This window comes from Rhineura floridana, chromosome 2 (genome assembly GCF_030035675.1).
Source record: "Rhineura floridana isolate rRhiFlo1 chromosome 2, rRhiFlo1.hap2, whole genome shotgun sequence".
NCBI classification, from domain to species: Eukaryota; Metazoa; Chordata; class Lepidosauria; order Squamata; family Rhineuridae; genus Rhineura; species Rhineura floridana.
This window is the reverse complement of record NC_084481.1, coordinates 224,415,350-224,430,904: the sequence shown is the minus strand read 5'-3', so window position 1 is coordinate 224,430,904 and position 15,555 is coordinate 224,415,350. Positions and strand designations below refer to the sequence as shown.

Sequence of the window (15,555 nt, the reverse complement as noted above, 5' to 3'; positions counted from 1 at the left end):
GCATGAATAAATCTTCTAGCTAGAGCTGGAAAAGGTTCAGAAGAGGGCAGCCAGAATGATCAAGGTGATGGAGCGACTCCCCTACGAAGAAAGGCTGCAGCATTTGAGGCTTTTTAGTTTAGAGAAAAGGTGAGCAAGAGGAGACATGATAGAAGTGTATAAAACTATGCGCGGTGTAGAGAAAGTGGATGGAGAAAAGTTTTTCTCCCTCTCTCATAACACTAGAACTCGTGAACATCCATTGAAGGTGAACGTTCAGCAAAGATGAAAGAAAGTACTGCTTCGCACAGCACATCGTTGAATTTGCCCCCACAAGAGGCAGTGATGGCCACCAGCTTGGATTAGAACAAATTAATGGAAGAAAAAGTTATCAGCTACTACTAGCCATGATGACTATGCTCTGCCTCCATAGGTGGGAGGCAGTATGCTTCCAACCACCAGTCACTGGAATCGCAGGAGGGGAGAGTGCACTCAGGTCCTGCTTGTGGGCTTTCCCATTGGGGCTACTGCTTGGCCACTGTGAAAACAGGATCCCATATTAATGGGCCATTGGCCAGATCCAGCAGGTTCTTCTTATGTTCTTAAAAAAAGAACTAGGTCAAAATCCTCAAGAAGGAGATTCCTTCTGCTTCCAAGTCTGGGTAAATAGTGTTTATTCACCAGTTTAACATTTTTATTGTTGTTGTTGATGATGATGATGATGATAATAAACTCTGAAAGAGGAGGAAAAACTGAGTGATCTGATGTGTTGCCTTAGAGTTGCCAAGATATTATGTCTGTGTTTTTGCCATTGCAAAGGTATAATCTTAGTCTGGGCTCTTCCCTACTCCTTCTTTGTACAGCTCTAATGTGCTGTGTGACTGATGTTTTCTTCATCCTCTCCTTCTCTCTCTCTGTCTCACACACACAGACACCACAAAGTCCAGCGGGAAAAGGGTCGTGGGAGATGTGGCTTACAGTTCGGCCAAGGAGAGAGCCGCTTACATCACCCCAGTGCCTGGCGGTGTCGGACCAATGACCGTTGCCATGCTGATGCAGGTATGTACTTGGTTTATGGAGAGAGAGCATTTCTCCCCTTCCCACTCTCTGCTGGCTGGGCCTCCATCCTGCCCTCCAGCCCTACTTTTCCCAGGTGCACCTGTGCAGTATGTATTGGGTGGGGAGAGAGGGAATGCTTGTGGGTGCTCCCTAGTGAGGGCAGGGAGCTCTAGGGACAAGGGAGTGTGTAATGCCCATCTGCTGCCAAGCCAGCGTCAAGGTTCTTGTATTAATTCACAAAGCCCTGAAAAACTTCAGTCCAGGGTATCTTAGGGACTCCATCTTCTAGCCTCCTTGGCTATAGGTCACGCTAGCTAGGGATGATGGGAGTTGGAGTCCAATAGCATTTGGAGGGCCACTGGATACCCACCCCTGCTGTAAAAGTAAACGATGATGAGAATTTATTGTTTGCGTCCTGCTTTTCTGCTGATGTAGTAAGAGTAGCTAACAATAGAAATCAGAAGCAATAATGCTAAAACACAGTACCAAAGAGCAATTAATAATGTATACAGCTGCAGTTTACATCCTGCTTTTTGGGGGAAATCATCTAAAATTGGCTTGTAAAAGTATTTTTTTTATTATCATTATGTATTACACTTACATCTTGTCTTTCCTCCCAAGAGGTTTAGTCAAGGTAGTATACTTGGTCCTCGTCCCTTCTCACTGCTGAATTTATCCTCATAATAGTCCTGTGAGGTAAAAGGTAAAGGTGTCCCTGCACTTGTAGTGCGAGTCGTTTCCGACTCTTAGGGTGACGCCTTGCGACGTTTACTGGGCAGACCGTATATGTGGGGTGGGATTGCCAGTTTCTTCCCCGGCCTTTCTTTACCCCCCAGCATATGCCGGGTACTCATTTTACCGACCACGGATGGATGGAAGGCTGAGTGGACCTCGACCCCTTTTACCGGAGATTCGACTTCCTCCTTCCGTTGGAATCGAACTCCGGCCGTGAGCAGAGCTTCGGCTGCGTTACCGCCGCTTACCTAAAAAATAGAGAGTGGCTGGGCCAAGGTCACCCAGTAAGATTCATGGCTAAGTGGGGATCTGAATTCAGACCTACCTGGTCTGAGTCTAATGCTTTAGCTACTACATTGCACCGGCTCAAAAAAAGAAAAAAAAGACAGGTAAACATAACAATGCCAATATTTTGTTCAAAATTAACAAAACAAAATTTAAAAAGATAGCCAATAATACAACAATGAAGTGACCAGCAGAGTAAGATCTAAGCACTGCAGAGGCAGCAAAAATAATAATTGACCTTCCCCCAAAGTCTGCTCAAACAGCAAGATATTGAAAGGACAAAAGGAGGCGATGAGGTGAGCTTCCCTAGAGATGGTATTCCACAACATCAGTGCCACAACCAAAAAGGCCCTGCTTCTTGTACTTATCTTCCAAACTTTGAGTGATAGAGGAATTTGGTTCAGGGCCTCAGGTGCTGATTCAAGTGTTCAGGGAGGCATATATGGATAAAGACAGTCCTTCAGGTACGCAGGGGATAAACAGTGACCTACATTCTGCACCAGAAATGCAGAATTTGCATGTCTCTGTGTCTGGAAAGAGGCTGAGAGCTATTCACTGCCCTTTGGAAGTTTATACTCCATATCTTTACTTTGGTTTCAGCAGGCATAAGAAGAGCCCAGCTGGATCAGAACAAAGGCCCATCTAGTCTAGCATTCTGTTCTCACAGTGGTGTATGTTGGAATTGCTTTTAAAGATGTTTTAGTTTTTTTAAAGATGTTTTTAACGTTTTTAGAGTTTTGACCCTTGTTTGCTGCCCTGATCTCCTTCTGGGAGGAAGGGCAGGATAGAAATTTAATCGAATAAAAAAAAAATCCAGATGCCCCAATGGGAAGTCTGCAAGCAGGACCTGAGCTCAACAGCCCTCTCCCTACCTGTGATTCCCACCAACTGGCATTCAGAGGCATCCTGCCTCCAAAAGTGGAGGCTGAGCATAGCCTTTGTGGCTAGTAGCCATTGATAGCCTTCTCCTCCATGAGTGTGTCTCATTCCTTGCTGGGGATGTGTCGGGCTCCCATACTGTGTTGTATAGGAGACTAACCTGCTGGAACAGTTTGTGTGATGGACCTTTGCTTTATTTTGTTTCTTTGTTTTTAAATACCACTTTAGAGCACGGTAGAAAGTGCCCAGCGTTTTCTAGAGAAATATCAGCCTGGCAAGTGGAATATTCAATATAACCAGCTGAGCCCTAGAACTCCTGTTCCAAGGTAAGGTAACTGAGCTGGGAAGATTGTGGCCAGAAGGTTATTTAAATAAATTATTTTGTTTGAGGTTTTGCTTGATTGTATCAGGATGCCTATGTGGGTGTGTGGGGCTTTTTAAAGCCTCTTTAGAGGTACGTCATGTTCTCTCAATCTTACACGGCAGAATGTGATGGTGGAATCTTGAGCTGATAGACTGTATTGCCAAGGGGGCTGCAGATGGGTGATGCAGGGAAGATTTTTTTAAAAAACCTTCTTGCAAGCTTTTTGCTTTTATTTCTTTCTTTAAACGGACCAGCCCAGCCTTCCCCAACCTGGTGCTCTCCAGATGTTTTGGCTGGTGCTGACGTGAGTTATAGTCCAAAACAGCTGGAGGGCACCATGTTGGGGGAAGCTGTCCTAGCCTGTCCCTCTTCTGGTTGTGGTACTGGGAGCCTTTCATTTAGGGGAGCACTCAAACTTTGGTTCCCCCCTCCACACACACACACACCAGAAATGTGGAAAGCCAGTGTGGTGTAATGGCTAGAGTGTCAGACTTGAGCCTGGGAGACCTGGGTTCAAATCCTCCCTCATCCATGAAGCTCCCTGGGTGACCTTGGGCCAGTTAGTGTGTCTCAGCCTAACCTACTTCATAGGGCTGTTGTGAGGATGAAATGGGGAAGGGGAGAATAATGTATGCTACCTTGACCTCCTTGGAGGAAAGCTGGAACATAAATGTAATAATACAGTAGGGCCCCACTCATATGGCGGGTTACGTTCCGGACCCCTGCTGTAAAGTGAAAACTGCTGTAAAGCAGAACCCATTGAATAGAATGGCGCGCGATGCCCCCAAACCGCCGTAAAAGCGGAACAAGCGCCGTATGAGTGGGGCTTTAGACTAATTGCGTCTAATTGAGACCGCCGCATTAGTGAATCGCTGTAAAGCGAAGCACTGTAAAGCAGGGCCCTGCTGTAAATAAAATAGCAGTCCAGTCCACAACCACCTCAAAATACTACAGCTGCATGTGTAGACCAGACCACAGACTTTATACTTTGAGAATTAAGTTTCCCAGTGCTCAGTGTGGTTGAATGCAGGGTGTCTTCACCAAGCCACTGAAAACAAATGGGGAAGGGGCTGTGACTGGATGTTAGAGCATTTCCTTTGCATGCAGAAGGTCCCCGTTTCAACCCCTGGTATCTCCAGGTAGGGTTGGGAGACACCCCAGCCTGAGTCCCTGGAGAGCGCTGCCAGTCTGGGTAGACAGTACTGAGCTAGATGGACCAATGGTCTGACTCAGTATAAGGCTGCTTCCTACCTTCCCATGTATCATTCCTCCATAGAGCTGTTTTCTTCACCGCCACCACTTTCTTCATTTTCAGTGACATTGAAGTATCCCGATCCTGTGTTCCTAAGCCCGTTGGCCAGCTGGCCAGAGAGATCGGCTTGCTCTCAAATGAGGTGGAGTTCTACGGTCAACTCAAGGCCAAAATTTCGCTGTCAGCCCTGAGGCGCCTGAAAGACCAGCCAGATGGCAAATACGTTGTGGTGACAGGGTAGGTTTGCCTGTATGGTTTCAACCACCCTGGTGTGGTAGTGGCTTGGGGTGTTTTTTTTTTGCTGCAGTGATCTGGAAGTGAGAAGCATCCCGACAGTCAGAAGCTGCTTGCCAGGTGAGATGGTTACACTAGATTCCCAGCAGGTGGGTCGCTGTCGCTTACCAGGAGGGGCGTGATGGCCAGTGAGGTGCAAACACACTGGCGGAGCTGATCTGGTGCTGGCCTCCCTGCCACCTTCCTCTCAGTAAGCAACGGTGACCCACCTATCGGGAAGGTGACATGGCAGCTCCGCCCCTCCTCGCCAATCTGCTTCTGTGCCAGGAAATCTTTGTTTGCTTAAATGGAAGCATTTTTGTCCTTGCTCTATGTTTTAAATGAAAAAGCCCAAGCTGGCTAACACGAGCTATTAATGCTTATCAAAACATAGTACTAACAAATACACAGTATACCAATAAAAGTTTTGTAAAAAAAAAACCACAGAGGAAAACGTCGAGGCGAAAAAGAAGTACAGCTGATTAAAGCCATGCTAAGAAAAATTTAATTCTCCATAGACTTCTAACATGTTAAGGCCAAAAGCCTACCGGAAAGGAGGTACAGGCATAACCCGTTTAAAGTTGCTTCACTTAACGTTGCCTCGCTATAACGTATGTCCCCATATCCCGCTTAACGTTCGCGCGCTTTGCAATAACATACATTTTATTGGCATGACGCCACTGCCATCTAGTGGTGATTGCGTGCAGTACAAGTGAAGACAATTGCTTCACTTAAAGTAGATCTTCACTTGAAGTATACTCTCCGGTCCCATTGCGAACGTTAAAGCGGGGTATGCCTGTATTTTCACCAGGCAGTGGAAAGTCAGCAGAGAAGGGACGGGGCAGGAGAAGCCCCTAGGCAGGATGCTCCAAAGCTTGGGCACAATGAAGGCTTTTTTGCAGGCCCAACCTGTCTTGCCTCAGCTACTGATAAAGCCCGATGGAGACCTGCACCCTCGTGGCCCTTTGCCATGTATTACATTACGATATCATTAATTTACGGATCTCTTTTTCTATCTCTCAAGGCGATTTAAAGACATACCATGAACAGAGGTAAAAAAAACCCTTTCTGTCTGCCTGGAAAAACTTGCTGAAAGAGAAACGTCTTCTGTTGTTTCTGCAAAATACCGATGGGATGCTGTTCCACAGAACGGGCAGCCTCTTTGGAGCCCCTGCTCTGGGTTACAGTGAAGCTGCCTTCTGACGTTGTCAGTACTTGAAGGAGAAACTTTCATAGAAGGGCCATATAGCTCAGTGATAGAGCACCAGCGTTATGTGCAAAATGCCTCAGGTTCAGTCCCCTGTATCTGCAAGGCAGGGCGGGGCAAGACTCCCGTCTGAACCCCAGTCATTGTCAACAGTGCTAAGATTGGTGGGTCTAAGGCAACTCTCTGGGTTTTTCCTCCTCTCCCACAGCTAGCTGACAAAGGGGAGAAAAACGTTGCATGAGTTCATTGCCTTGCAACGGCTCTGCTTGTTCTTCTGTCGCTTCTCAGTATCCTGGAAGGCTAAATGGAATTAGAGTCAAGAGGGCCATTTTTCTTCTCACTTACATGCAGGGAGGGGAGTCTGGATGTCGTGGTGTCTGTAAAAGTTATGCACGCTATTTATACAACCTACTTTGTTAGTCCCTTGTTTACTGTTTATTTATTCTATCCAGCCCTTCCTCCCAAAGATGCTCTGCGTGGCAAACACAGCAATACAAATAAAATAAAATATTTAAAACATTATGAACATATAAAAACATTGCAAAACAGTCCCAAGCCCTCACAACTAATAATTTCAAGGCTACCAGGAGCTATATCTTTCAGCCATCAAATGTTTGGGTGAACAGGAATGTTCTTAAATTCCTTCTGAATGTTAATAGCGAGTGAGGCAGACACATCTCACCAGGGAAGGCATTCCACGAGTGAGGAACCACCACGAAGAAGACCTTATCATGGGTTAGTGCTAGCCAGGCAGCACACAGGCTACTTTACAGTAACCACCTTGTTGTTTCGCATTGTGTATTGGCTTAAGGGAGATGTGGGGAAATTCTGCCCCCCCCCAGATGTTTCTGAACTACAACTACCATCAGCCCTAGCAAGCACGGCTGAGGATGATGGGAGCTGTACTTTGGCAACATCTGGAGGACCAAAGGTTCCCCACACCCGGCTTAAGGCCACCTGATTCATCAGAAAACCTGAAAGTTTACATTCTATCTTGAAGCTGCCTTTTGTAGCTGCTGGACCCCACAGAGCTTGTCTTATCCCTGAAATATCAGTGCTTAGGGTGCATGTCAGAAGATGTCTTGTTCATAGCCTAGCTGCTGTGTTTTAAGGAGATGGATGCAGTTTCCCACCAATTACACGTCATGGGAGTTGTTTTGTTCTTTTTGTATTTCAGTATAACACCCACACCACTGGGAGAAGGGAAAAGCACGACAACGATAGGGCTAGTTCAAGCCCTAGGAGCACACCTTGGTCAGAATGCATTTGCCTGTGTCCGGCAGCCTTCCCAAGGGCCCACGTTTGGAATTAAAGGTACGTGACTGTATCAGCTGATTCTTACAAAAGAAGTAGTGAAAGTTGGCAAGACCACACAGCCTGGAGAAGAGATGATTAAGGGGCAATATGATAGCCACCTTGAAATATTTGAAGGGCTCTTGCATAAATGATGGAGCAAATTTGTTTTCTGTTAGCTGCAGAGGGTAGATCCAAACCAGTGGGTTCAAATGACAAGAAAACAGATTTAGAGTAACATTAGAAAGAACCTCTGATGGTACAAGCTGTTGATGACAGTGGAACAGACTGACAAAGGCTGGATGGCCACATCTCAGGGTTGCTGTAGCAGTGGGTTTCCTGCCTCAGCAGGGGGTTGGACTAGATGAGCTTTGATGTTCCCTCCAACTCTATGATTCCAGGCATAGTGTACCAGTCTCAGCGTGACATAGAAACCTCAGGAAGCTGCTTGATACTGAGTCAGACCATCGGTCTACCAAGCATACTATTGTCCATGCTGACCGGCAAGGGTTTCTTACAAGTGGTAGTCCCAGCTATATCTGGGGATTGAGCCTGGGACCTGCATGTACAGCAGATGCTATGCCACTAAGCTACATCCCTTCCCGGGACATTGTGGAGTTTGAGGAAGACTGTTTCATCCATAGCCGTAATTTAAGCTTAAAATTAACATGAGGCAATTTACAGATGAATGCGTAATCTCTTTTCATCACCAGTAATAGGATGCAAGAGGGTAAGCTCTTGTTTGACACTAATCCTTGCTAAAGAAAGTTTTATTGCTTTTAGAAATGTCTTCTTTCCAGACAAAAGATGCTCATGTTCTTAGTATTCACAATCTAGGTAATGGCGTGTCTCCTTGCTTTTACACAGGCGGCGCTGCAGGAGGTGGTTATTCTCAGGTTATTCCTATGGAGGAGGTAACTTTAAACCTTCATGTATTCCTGTATTTAATATTGACTCTGAATGTTTAAGGCAGGGATGGAGAAGCTGTGGCCCTCCTGATCTTGTTGGACATCCCTGACCATTGGCCATGTCGACTAGGCCTGATGGGAGAAGGAGTCCAACAATGATTCAGCAAGTGCCTTCTGTTTTAACATTTAAATGCTTGCTGAAAACCTTTCTGTTCCACCAGGCTTATGAAGGCAATTCAGAAGATGTCTTTTCGCAGTAGCTGACCTTTGTTTTTATTGTATTTTTATTGTTTTCTGCTGTACGTTCGTTCCTTGCTGTAAACTGCTTTGATGTTTTTAAATGAATAGTGGTATACAAATATAAACAAACGAACATCTGGATGCCCACAGTTTCCCCATCCCTGCTTTAAGGCTTGGGTGCAGTGCCTTGTGGTTCTGTAGTACCAGAATGAACTTGCATAGAATTCAAGCGGTGTGGGAGCAGTTTCCCCCTGGCGCGATGCCATCCATCAAATGGTATACAATGGAGTGTTAGCCGTGTGGGCAAGGCAAATAATGTAGATCCTCTCCGTCCCCCAGGGGCAGTTGGGTGGGAACGCTCTACTTTACTTGGCTTGCTCACATGGTTTATTTATTTATTTATTTATTAAATTTATATACCGCCCGACTAGCAATAGCTCTCTGGGCGGTGAACATAAAACAGCATAAAAATACAATAAATAACAAAACAATACTAAAATACAAGCAACAATCCAACACAGTAAACATTTTTAAAAGTAAATCAGTGTAACTTAAAATGCTTCAGAGAATAGGAAGGTTTTGACCTGGCGCCGGAAGGAGAGCAGAGTCGGCGCCAGGCGTACTTCCTCAGGGAGACTGTTCCATAGTTCGGGGGCCACCACTGAGAAGGCCCTAGATCTTGTCATCACCCTCCGGGCCTCCCTGTGAGTTGGAACCCGGAGGAGGGCCTTCGTAGCAGAACGTAGTGCACGGGCCGGTTCATATCGGAAGAGGCGTTCCGCAAGGTATCGTGGTCCCGCACCGTATAAGGCTTTATAGGTTAATACCAACACTTTGAATCTAGCCCGGAAACATATTGGCAACCAGTGCAAGCTGGCCAGAACAGGTGTTATATGCTCGGACCGCTTGGTCCTTGTCAGCAATCTGGCCGCCGCATTTTGCACTAGTTGTAGCTTCCGAACTGTCTTCAAAGGTAGCCCTAGGTAAAGCGCATTACAGTAATCCAAACGTGAGGTTACCAGAGCATGTACCACTGATGTAAGGTCCTCTTTACTCAAATAGGGACGTATTTGTTGTTGTATTCCTATGCATACCACTTTTTGGATGGCATCTCGCCACGCAGAAAGCAACAATTGAGGAGGAAGGGCCGATATGACTTCCCCCTCCACTGTAGTTCCCAGTATTAATAAATATATACAGTAGGGCAGACTTTGCCAACCAGATGCCCCAATGGGAAGCCCAGAAGCAGGACCTGAGTGCAACAGCCCTCTCCCCACTTGTGATTCCCCCCAGCAACTGGTATTCAGAGGCTTACCGTCCCCAACAGCGGAGGTAGTCATTGTGGCTAGTAGCCATTGATATCCTTATTCTCCATGAACTTGTCTAATATCATGCAGCCTCATTGGATGACTCTGAGTTCTAATATTGTGAGAGGGGGAGAAAAAAACTCCTTATCCATATCCTCCACCCATAAGTGCATGTAACCTTTTGTTCAGAGGCAGTTTAGCTCTGAATATCAGAGGATCGGACAAGCAACAACAGAAGGGCTGTAGTTTTCATGTTGTACTTGTGAGCTCATAGATGCATCTGTCTGGCCACTTCTGAATGCTTGGATAAGATCATCCTTTTCAAACCTGGTGCCTTTCCTGGTGATGATAATTTAGACTTGTTAGTCGCTTGTTGATAAGATCATCCTTTTCAAACCTGGTGCCTTTCCTGGTGATGATAATTTAGACTTGTTAGTCGCTTGTTACCGAAGGTCTCCAAGTGACATGCAGTACATTTAAAAACATAAATTCCTGTGGCTGTTAAGGGGTGTGTGCATGAATTGTAGGTGTTTATGTAATAATATCTATAACAACAACATTATACCATTTACGGGTGTTGTAGTCCAAACCTTTTGGAAGACACCAGATTGGTTGAGGAAGACTGGATCAGATGGACCTTTTGATCTGATTTAGCAGGGCTTTTTTGGAGAATATTTACTTTCTCAAACTCCTCAAGCATTTAGTAACATGCTGAAGGTGGGGTCCTGAGCCAAACATGGAGGAACTAGTCATGGCTGAAGGAACATCTCTGAAACATACTGTCCTGAACTTCAGGAAGTTTTACAGAATGACATCAGTGTGGAGGAAGGCTCCCCCCCCCATTAAAAAAGACTCTTGTCTCTTACTCACTGCAGAGTAATTTTCTGCCTCGCCTCCAGAAACATTGCTGTTAATATTTCTCTCTCTAGCTCATAGTCATGTTTTGGGCCTTAATGAGATTTGGCAGAGGGTTTCAGATAATTGTTGAGATATTCTCCACCCACATCCCGTGGTTATTTCCCCTTTCCTTTTCCCTCTGCAGTTTAATCTCCATCTCACTGGCGACATCCATGCCATTACTGCAGCCAATAACCTGGTTGCTGCTGCTGTTGATGCCCGTATCTTCCATGAGGCCACGCAGTCTGATCAGGTAACATGGTGCAATTTATCTTTTCCCCTGTGGGGTGTGTATGTACACTCTCAATTTAGCTGAGACTTATTGGGTGCGCTGCAGCTGCTAATGACTTGCCTTGTTCTTTAAGGCTCTCTATTCCCGCTTGGTCCCTTCGGTTGATGGCATTAGGAAGTTCTCCGATATCCAGATTCAGAGATTGCAGGTGAGTTTGCAGCCCCCTCCTTGTGTATATTTCATGATCTATACTGGGAGATGTGACTATCTCAAATATTCCCAAGCATGGTGCTGTGGAAGTAAAAAAACCAGGATGTAGAGGATTCTGGGTATCTGCAAATACTGCTTCTGCCTGTGTCTGGAAAGTGTAAAAAACTGCTGAGTGTGGGAAAACAACTGATAAACCAGATGGCTGAGCATATATGTCTGTGTTTTTTTGTATGCCCTTGAAGCGACAGTGTTCAAAGTGTTACAACTCTAGTTAGCAAATACTCCCTTAGCAACATGGCCCGGTACTCCCTAACAACCTGTCCTAGCAATTTATAGATAATCAGAATGCTTTGAACTAAACGAATTTCATGTGCATTATGCATGCTCAAAATGTGAGAGTTTCATCTGCCGAAGTCTTTGTTCTTTGAAGAACTATAAAGGCCTGTGCCATTTTGTAGAGAGTCAGAGTGAGATGCAGTTTTCTGCTTGGCTCTCCAGTGTTGTATGCTTTGAATAAACTTGGAATCTGCTTCAGCTCAAATTTGGCTCTGAGTGAATTCCTCCACAGTGCCACACCCAGAATCCTGACTCTATAGTATATGAGATATGAATCTCGGCAAAATATGATGAAGGATGGCTTTATACCAGCTTTCTTCAATGTGGAGCCCTCCAGCTTTTTGGACTAGAACTCTCATCAGCCTGGGGAGTTCTAATCCAAAATAGTCTTTTTTTTATTTCTTCAGGAAAATCTGACTACAAAGTGAAAAATCTCTGCAGTTCCAATGGGTGGCGCAATGGAGTTACAAAACAAGGGAAAAGGCAAAGGCTGAAGTTCAGTATTATGCCAAACCACGGTTAAGGAAGCTTAACTAAATAAATAGTGGTAGTACTAGTAGTAACCACTGAAGAATGATAAGGCTTTCTCATTTTGTGGCACATTTCATGGAGAAGGGGATGTATAATGTACATACTCACTTCCAGTGTTCAGAACTGGATGATCACACCTTTAGATCTAGACATAGAAACAGAACCAAATGCAAATGTATAAAATAAGGTACAGCTGGCCAAGGAGATGGGCTACTGAAAAGGAGTTTGTATGTGTTATTTATTGTTAGGGTGATAACAGTAAAAGCGGATTATGTTTTGGTAAAACAAATCCAAATTTTGTTCCTAAGGAACTCCAGGACTCAGGCTGCAAAATTTAGAGGAGGGGCTGCCTGAGAACCATCTTTCTTGTCCCTATTCTAACTTCGGGTCCTTTGTAGTGGGGAAACAAGGAAGGATATTCCCCCTCCCCCAGGTACTGCTGTCTGATAGGCCTCTTCCTGTGTTGACCAGCAGCAGCAGCAGGAGAAAGAGGAAGCCTGGAAGCCACCATTTTAAATTTCCCACAATGCCTTGGAATGCCCAACATAGCGTTGGTCTGGGGCATTGTGGGAAATTTAAAATAATGGCCTTGCAGATCCAATCAGCTGGCATAGTGGGCCCAGGACAGGCATCAGTGCCAGTGGACCCTGGTAGGCCGTGAAGCTGCTGATGCTGAGCCTGGGACTGCGACGTGATCTAACCCAAATGGGATCATGAGTGCGTGCAGGGATATGAACGAGGCCTAGACTGGGAATTACCAGCTTCTGACGATTAAGCTGTTGCAGTTTCTCTTGTCCCAGCCTTGCGCTGAAGGAATGAGTGCACCAGCAAATCTCTTCCTTGTTACACACACTAAGAATTGGGCTTATCCACCTGCTCCTAGGATTGCCTCCTTTGTTTTTCTGGCCTGCTCCTGTGCCATTGACAGCCACAAGATTTGTATAATTATCCTTCATGGAAAGGTAAAACCTTTCCTGGCTGGAGATAAGTAGTAGGGGAAATGGCACCTGCTTATACACTTTTGGTTTTGGTTTTTGTTTCAGATTAGGCTGTTGTTAAAGGAGCAGGGCCAGGAAAAACAATTAGGTACCCTTCTGTAGCTGACACAATGAAGTTGAAATTCTGGCTTTGTTAAAATTCTACCACTTCACCCCTGGTTTGCACATAACACTAAACCATAGCTTACTAAACCATGAGTTAGCATTGTGTGTAAACACTGCCCAGCAGCTGAACTGTGGTTTGTTTACTGCCAACAAACAATGATCTAAAACCATGGTTCGTTGCTGGCTTATGAACATTGGTGTTTTAACTAAGACTTGGTGCATACCCAGCATCCTCCTTTATTTTATATATATATATATATATATCCCACCCTTCCTTCCAGAAGGAGCACATAGTTTGTTTAACAACCCCATCCCAGCCACTCATCAAGCTACAAAGGCATGAGATAGCTGGAAAACACACCAAACTCTGGAGAAATGTACCATGGTTTGTTTTATCATCTGTGGGGCAACTTGTGGTTTGTTAAACAAACTATGGTTCAAACCACAGCTTAAACAAACCATGGCTTAGTGTTATGTGCGAACCATGCTTTTTCAAGTTCTCACCTTAAGACCCTTCTTGACAGGCTCCAAGTTTCAGCCTAGGCTTTTAGATTCTTCGCTCCCTTTATTTTACTTCTGGAACAACTTTTTTCTAACAAACTTGCTCAAATGCTCATTTCCTGTAACTGCCCATCGTTTGTTTTCTTCTTCCTCCTTCCCTTCCTCCTCAGAGATTACATATCGAGAAAACGGACCCAGAGGCTTTGACAGATGATGAGATAAACAAATTTGTGAGATTGGATATTGATCCAGACTGCATAACATGGCAAAGAGGTATTGGCGCAAAAATAACCTGCAGAGAGTGAAATGAGAAAAAAATGTTTAGAAGGAGGTGGGGGTGGGTTGAAAGAGGTTTTGTGCTTGCATGTGAAGGAGAAGATAGTTTTAAGATTCAGACTAATAGATCCCTACTTAGCTCCCTCTGATGCCCCACCCCTATGCTGCAGGCTCCAGTGGTAGCCGCAATCTGATTGCGTGAAGATTATAGAAAGTTTTGGCCTATTATTATTATTATTATTATTATTATTATTGATGGTGATGATGATGATTATAATGATGAATTGCTTCTCATGAGGCATCCTGAAGTGATTTACAATATATTAACATATATAAAAGTTAACTGTAATAATTACAGATAAAACAATTACATATATATACTTTTTAAAAAAAAAGAATTACAAATATAAAAACAGTGTAAAAATAACAATACCACATGCACAAAATCAATTCAATTCCAAGACAAATACCAACTGGGATAAAGATTTTAGAAAGCTTGTTGAAAGAGAAACATCTTTAGCAGAACCAGAAAAGCTATAGAAAAGGTGCCTGTCTGATAAGCGATGGGAGGGAATTCCAAAAAATAGGTGCCACTACGCTAAAGGCCCACTTCTGACATTGCATGGAACGGACCTCCTGATAGGATGGTGTTTTGCAGGATGGCCTCTTCTGCAAAACCCAGTGATCAGTTGCTATGTAGGGAATGAAGCAATCTTTTCGGTATTCTGGTCCCAAGCTGTATGGGACTTTGTACAGCAATACCAGCACCTTGAACCCAACCCAGCAGCTAACTGGCATCCATTGCAATTCTTTCAGCAGTGGTGTAATATGCCAGTGAGCAGTTGAGCGATTGCATTTTGCACCAGCTGCACCTTCCAGGTCAGTCTCAAGGGCAGCCTCACATAGAGCGCATGGACGACAGTGGTCAAACTATGGCCCCAGCTATCTTGCCTACCGGAACTGGTAAAAGGCACTTCTTACAATTTATTTGTTTTATTTATTTATTAAATTTATATCCCACCATTCCTTTCAAAAGGAGCACAAGGTGGCAAACAGGTGATAAAACATTAAAAACATCTATAAAACATCTTAAAAACATTTTTTTAAAAAAATGTGTAAAAACATCTTAAAAAATAGATTAAAGCAAGGTCGGGTGCCTGTTGGCCTACAAAGATTGTTGGATTCCAACTCCCATCAGCCTCAGCCAGCATGGCCAGTGTTCAGGGATGATGGGAGTTGTAGTCCAGCAGCATCTGCAGAGGGAGTGGCAAGAGTTCCCCCAGTCTTGGCCTGAAGGCGGGTGTTAGCAGCAGGCGCTGCTGGGGCCCCAACAGCTGACGAAGGATGCCACGTGTTGTTGCCAAATCTTGCCCTCTTATTTTAGCTTGTAATTCAGCTCATGCTGTGCTCATCATCTTGCTTATTCTCATTGCCATTAATATTGTCTAGGTTTAGCAATAGCTGAAGAAAAAATCATTGAACTGATCAGTGTGAAAGTAAGCTACCAATGGTAGATGATGTTGTAAGAAAATAGGCCAGCCCTTGCAGTGGTAATGTGACCACCGAAAGATGTCCCATTGGCAGTTCAGAGTAAACTGCATTTTGCAAATATTGCCTGCTAACCAGCATCATGCTGAGAAAAGCCAGTCATTTTCCCCCCCGCGCATGCTGCCTTGTCTTGCCTCTTT

At 44.7% G+C, this 15,555-nt stretch overlaps 1 protein-coding gene across 2 annotated transcripts in view; it reads left to right on the top strand.

The window, feature by feature from the left end:
* MTHFD1 (methylenetetrahydrofolate dehydrogenase, cyclohydrolase and formyltetrahydrofolate synthetase 1) overlaps nt 1–15,555 on the top strand; it is a 92,408-nt gene that overhangs the window by 27,799 nt on the left and 49,054 nt on the right. For both annotated transcript variants that reach the window (XM_061612365.1, XM_061612366.1), the window contains exons 9-16: nt 911–1,038; nt 3,166–3,263; nt 4,617–4,790; nt 7,211–7,347; nt 8,194–8,240; nt 10,824–10,931; nt 11,044–11,118; nt 13,762–13,864. In XM_061612365.1, the coding sequence (XP_061468349.1) occupies nt 911–1,038; nt 3,166–3,263; nt 4,617–4,790; nt 7,211–7,347; nt 8,194–8,240; nt 10,824–10,931; nt 11,044–11,118; nt 13,762–13,864 (870 nt within the window). The remainder of the gene's footprint in view (nt 1–910; nt 1,039–3,165; nt 3,264–4,616; nt 4,791–7,210; nt 7,348–8,193; nt 8,241–10,823; nt 10,932–11,043; nt 11,119–13,761; nt 13,865–15,555) is intronic.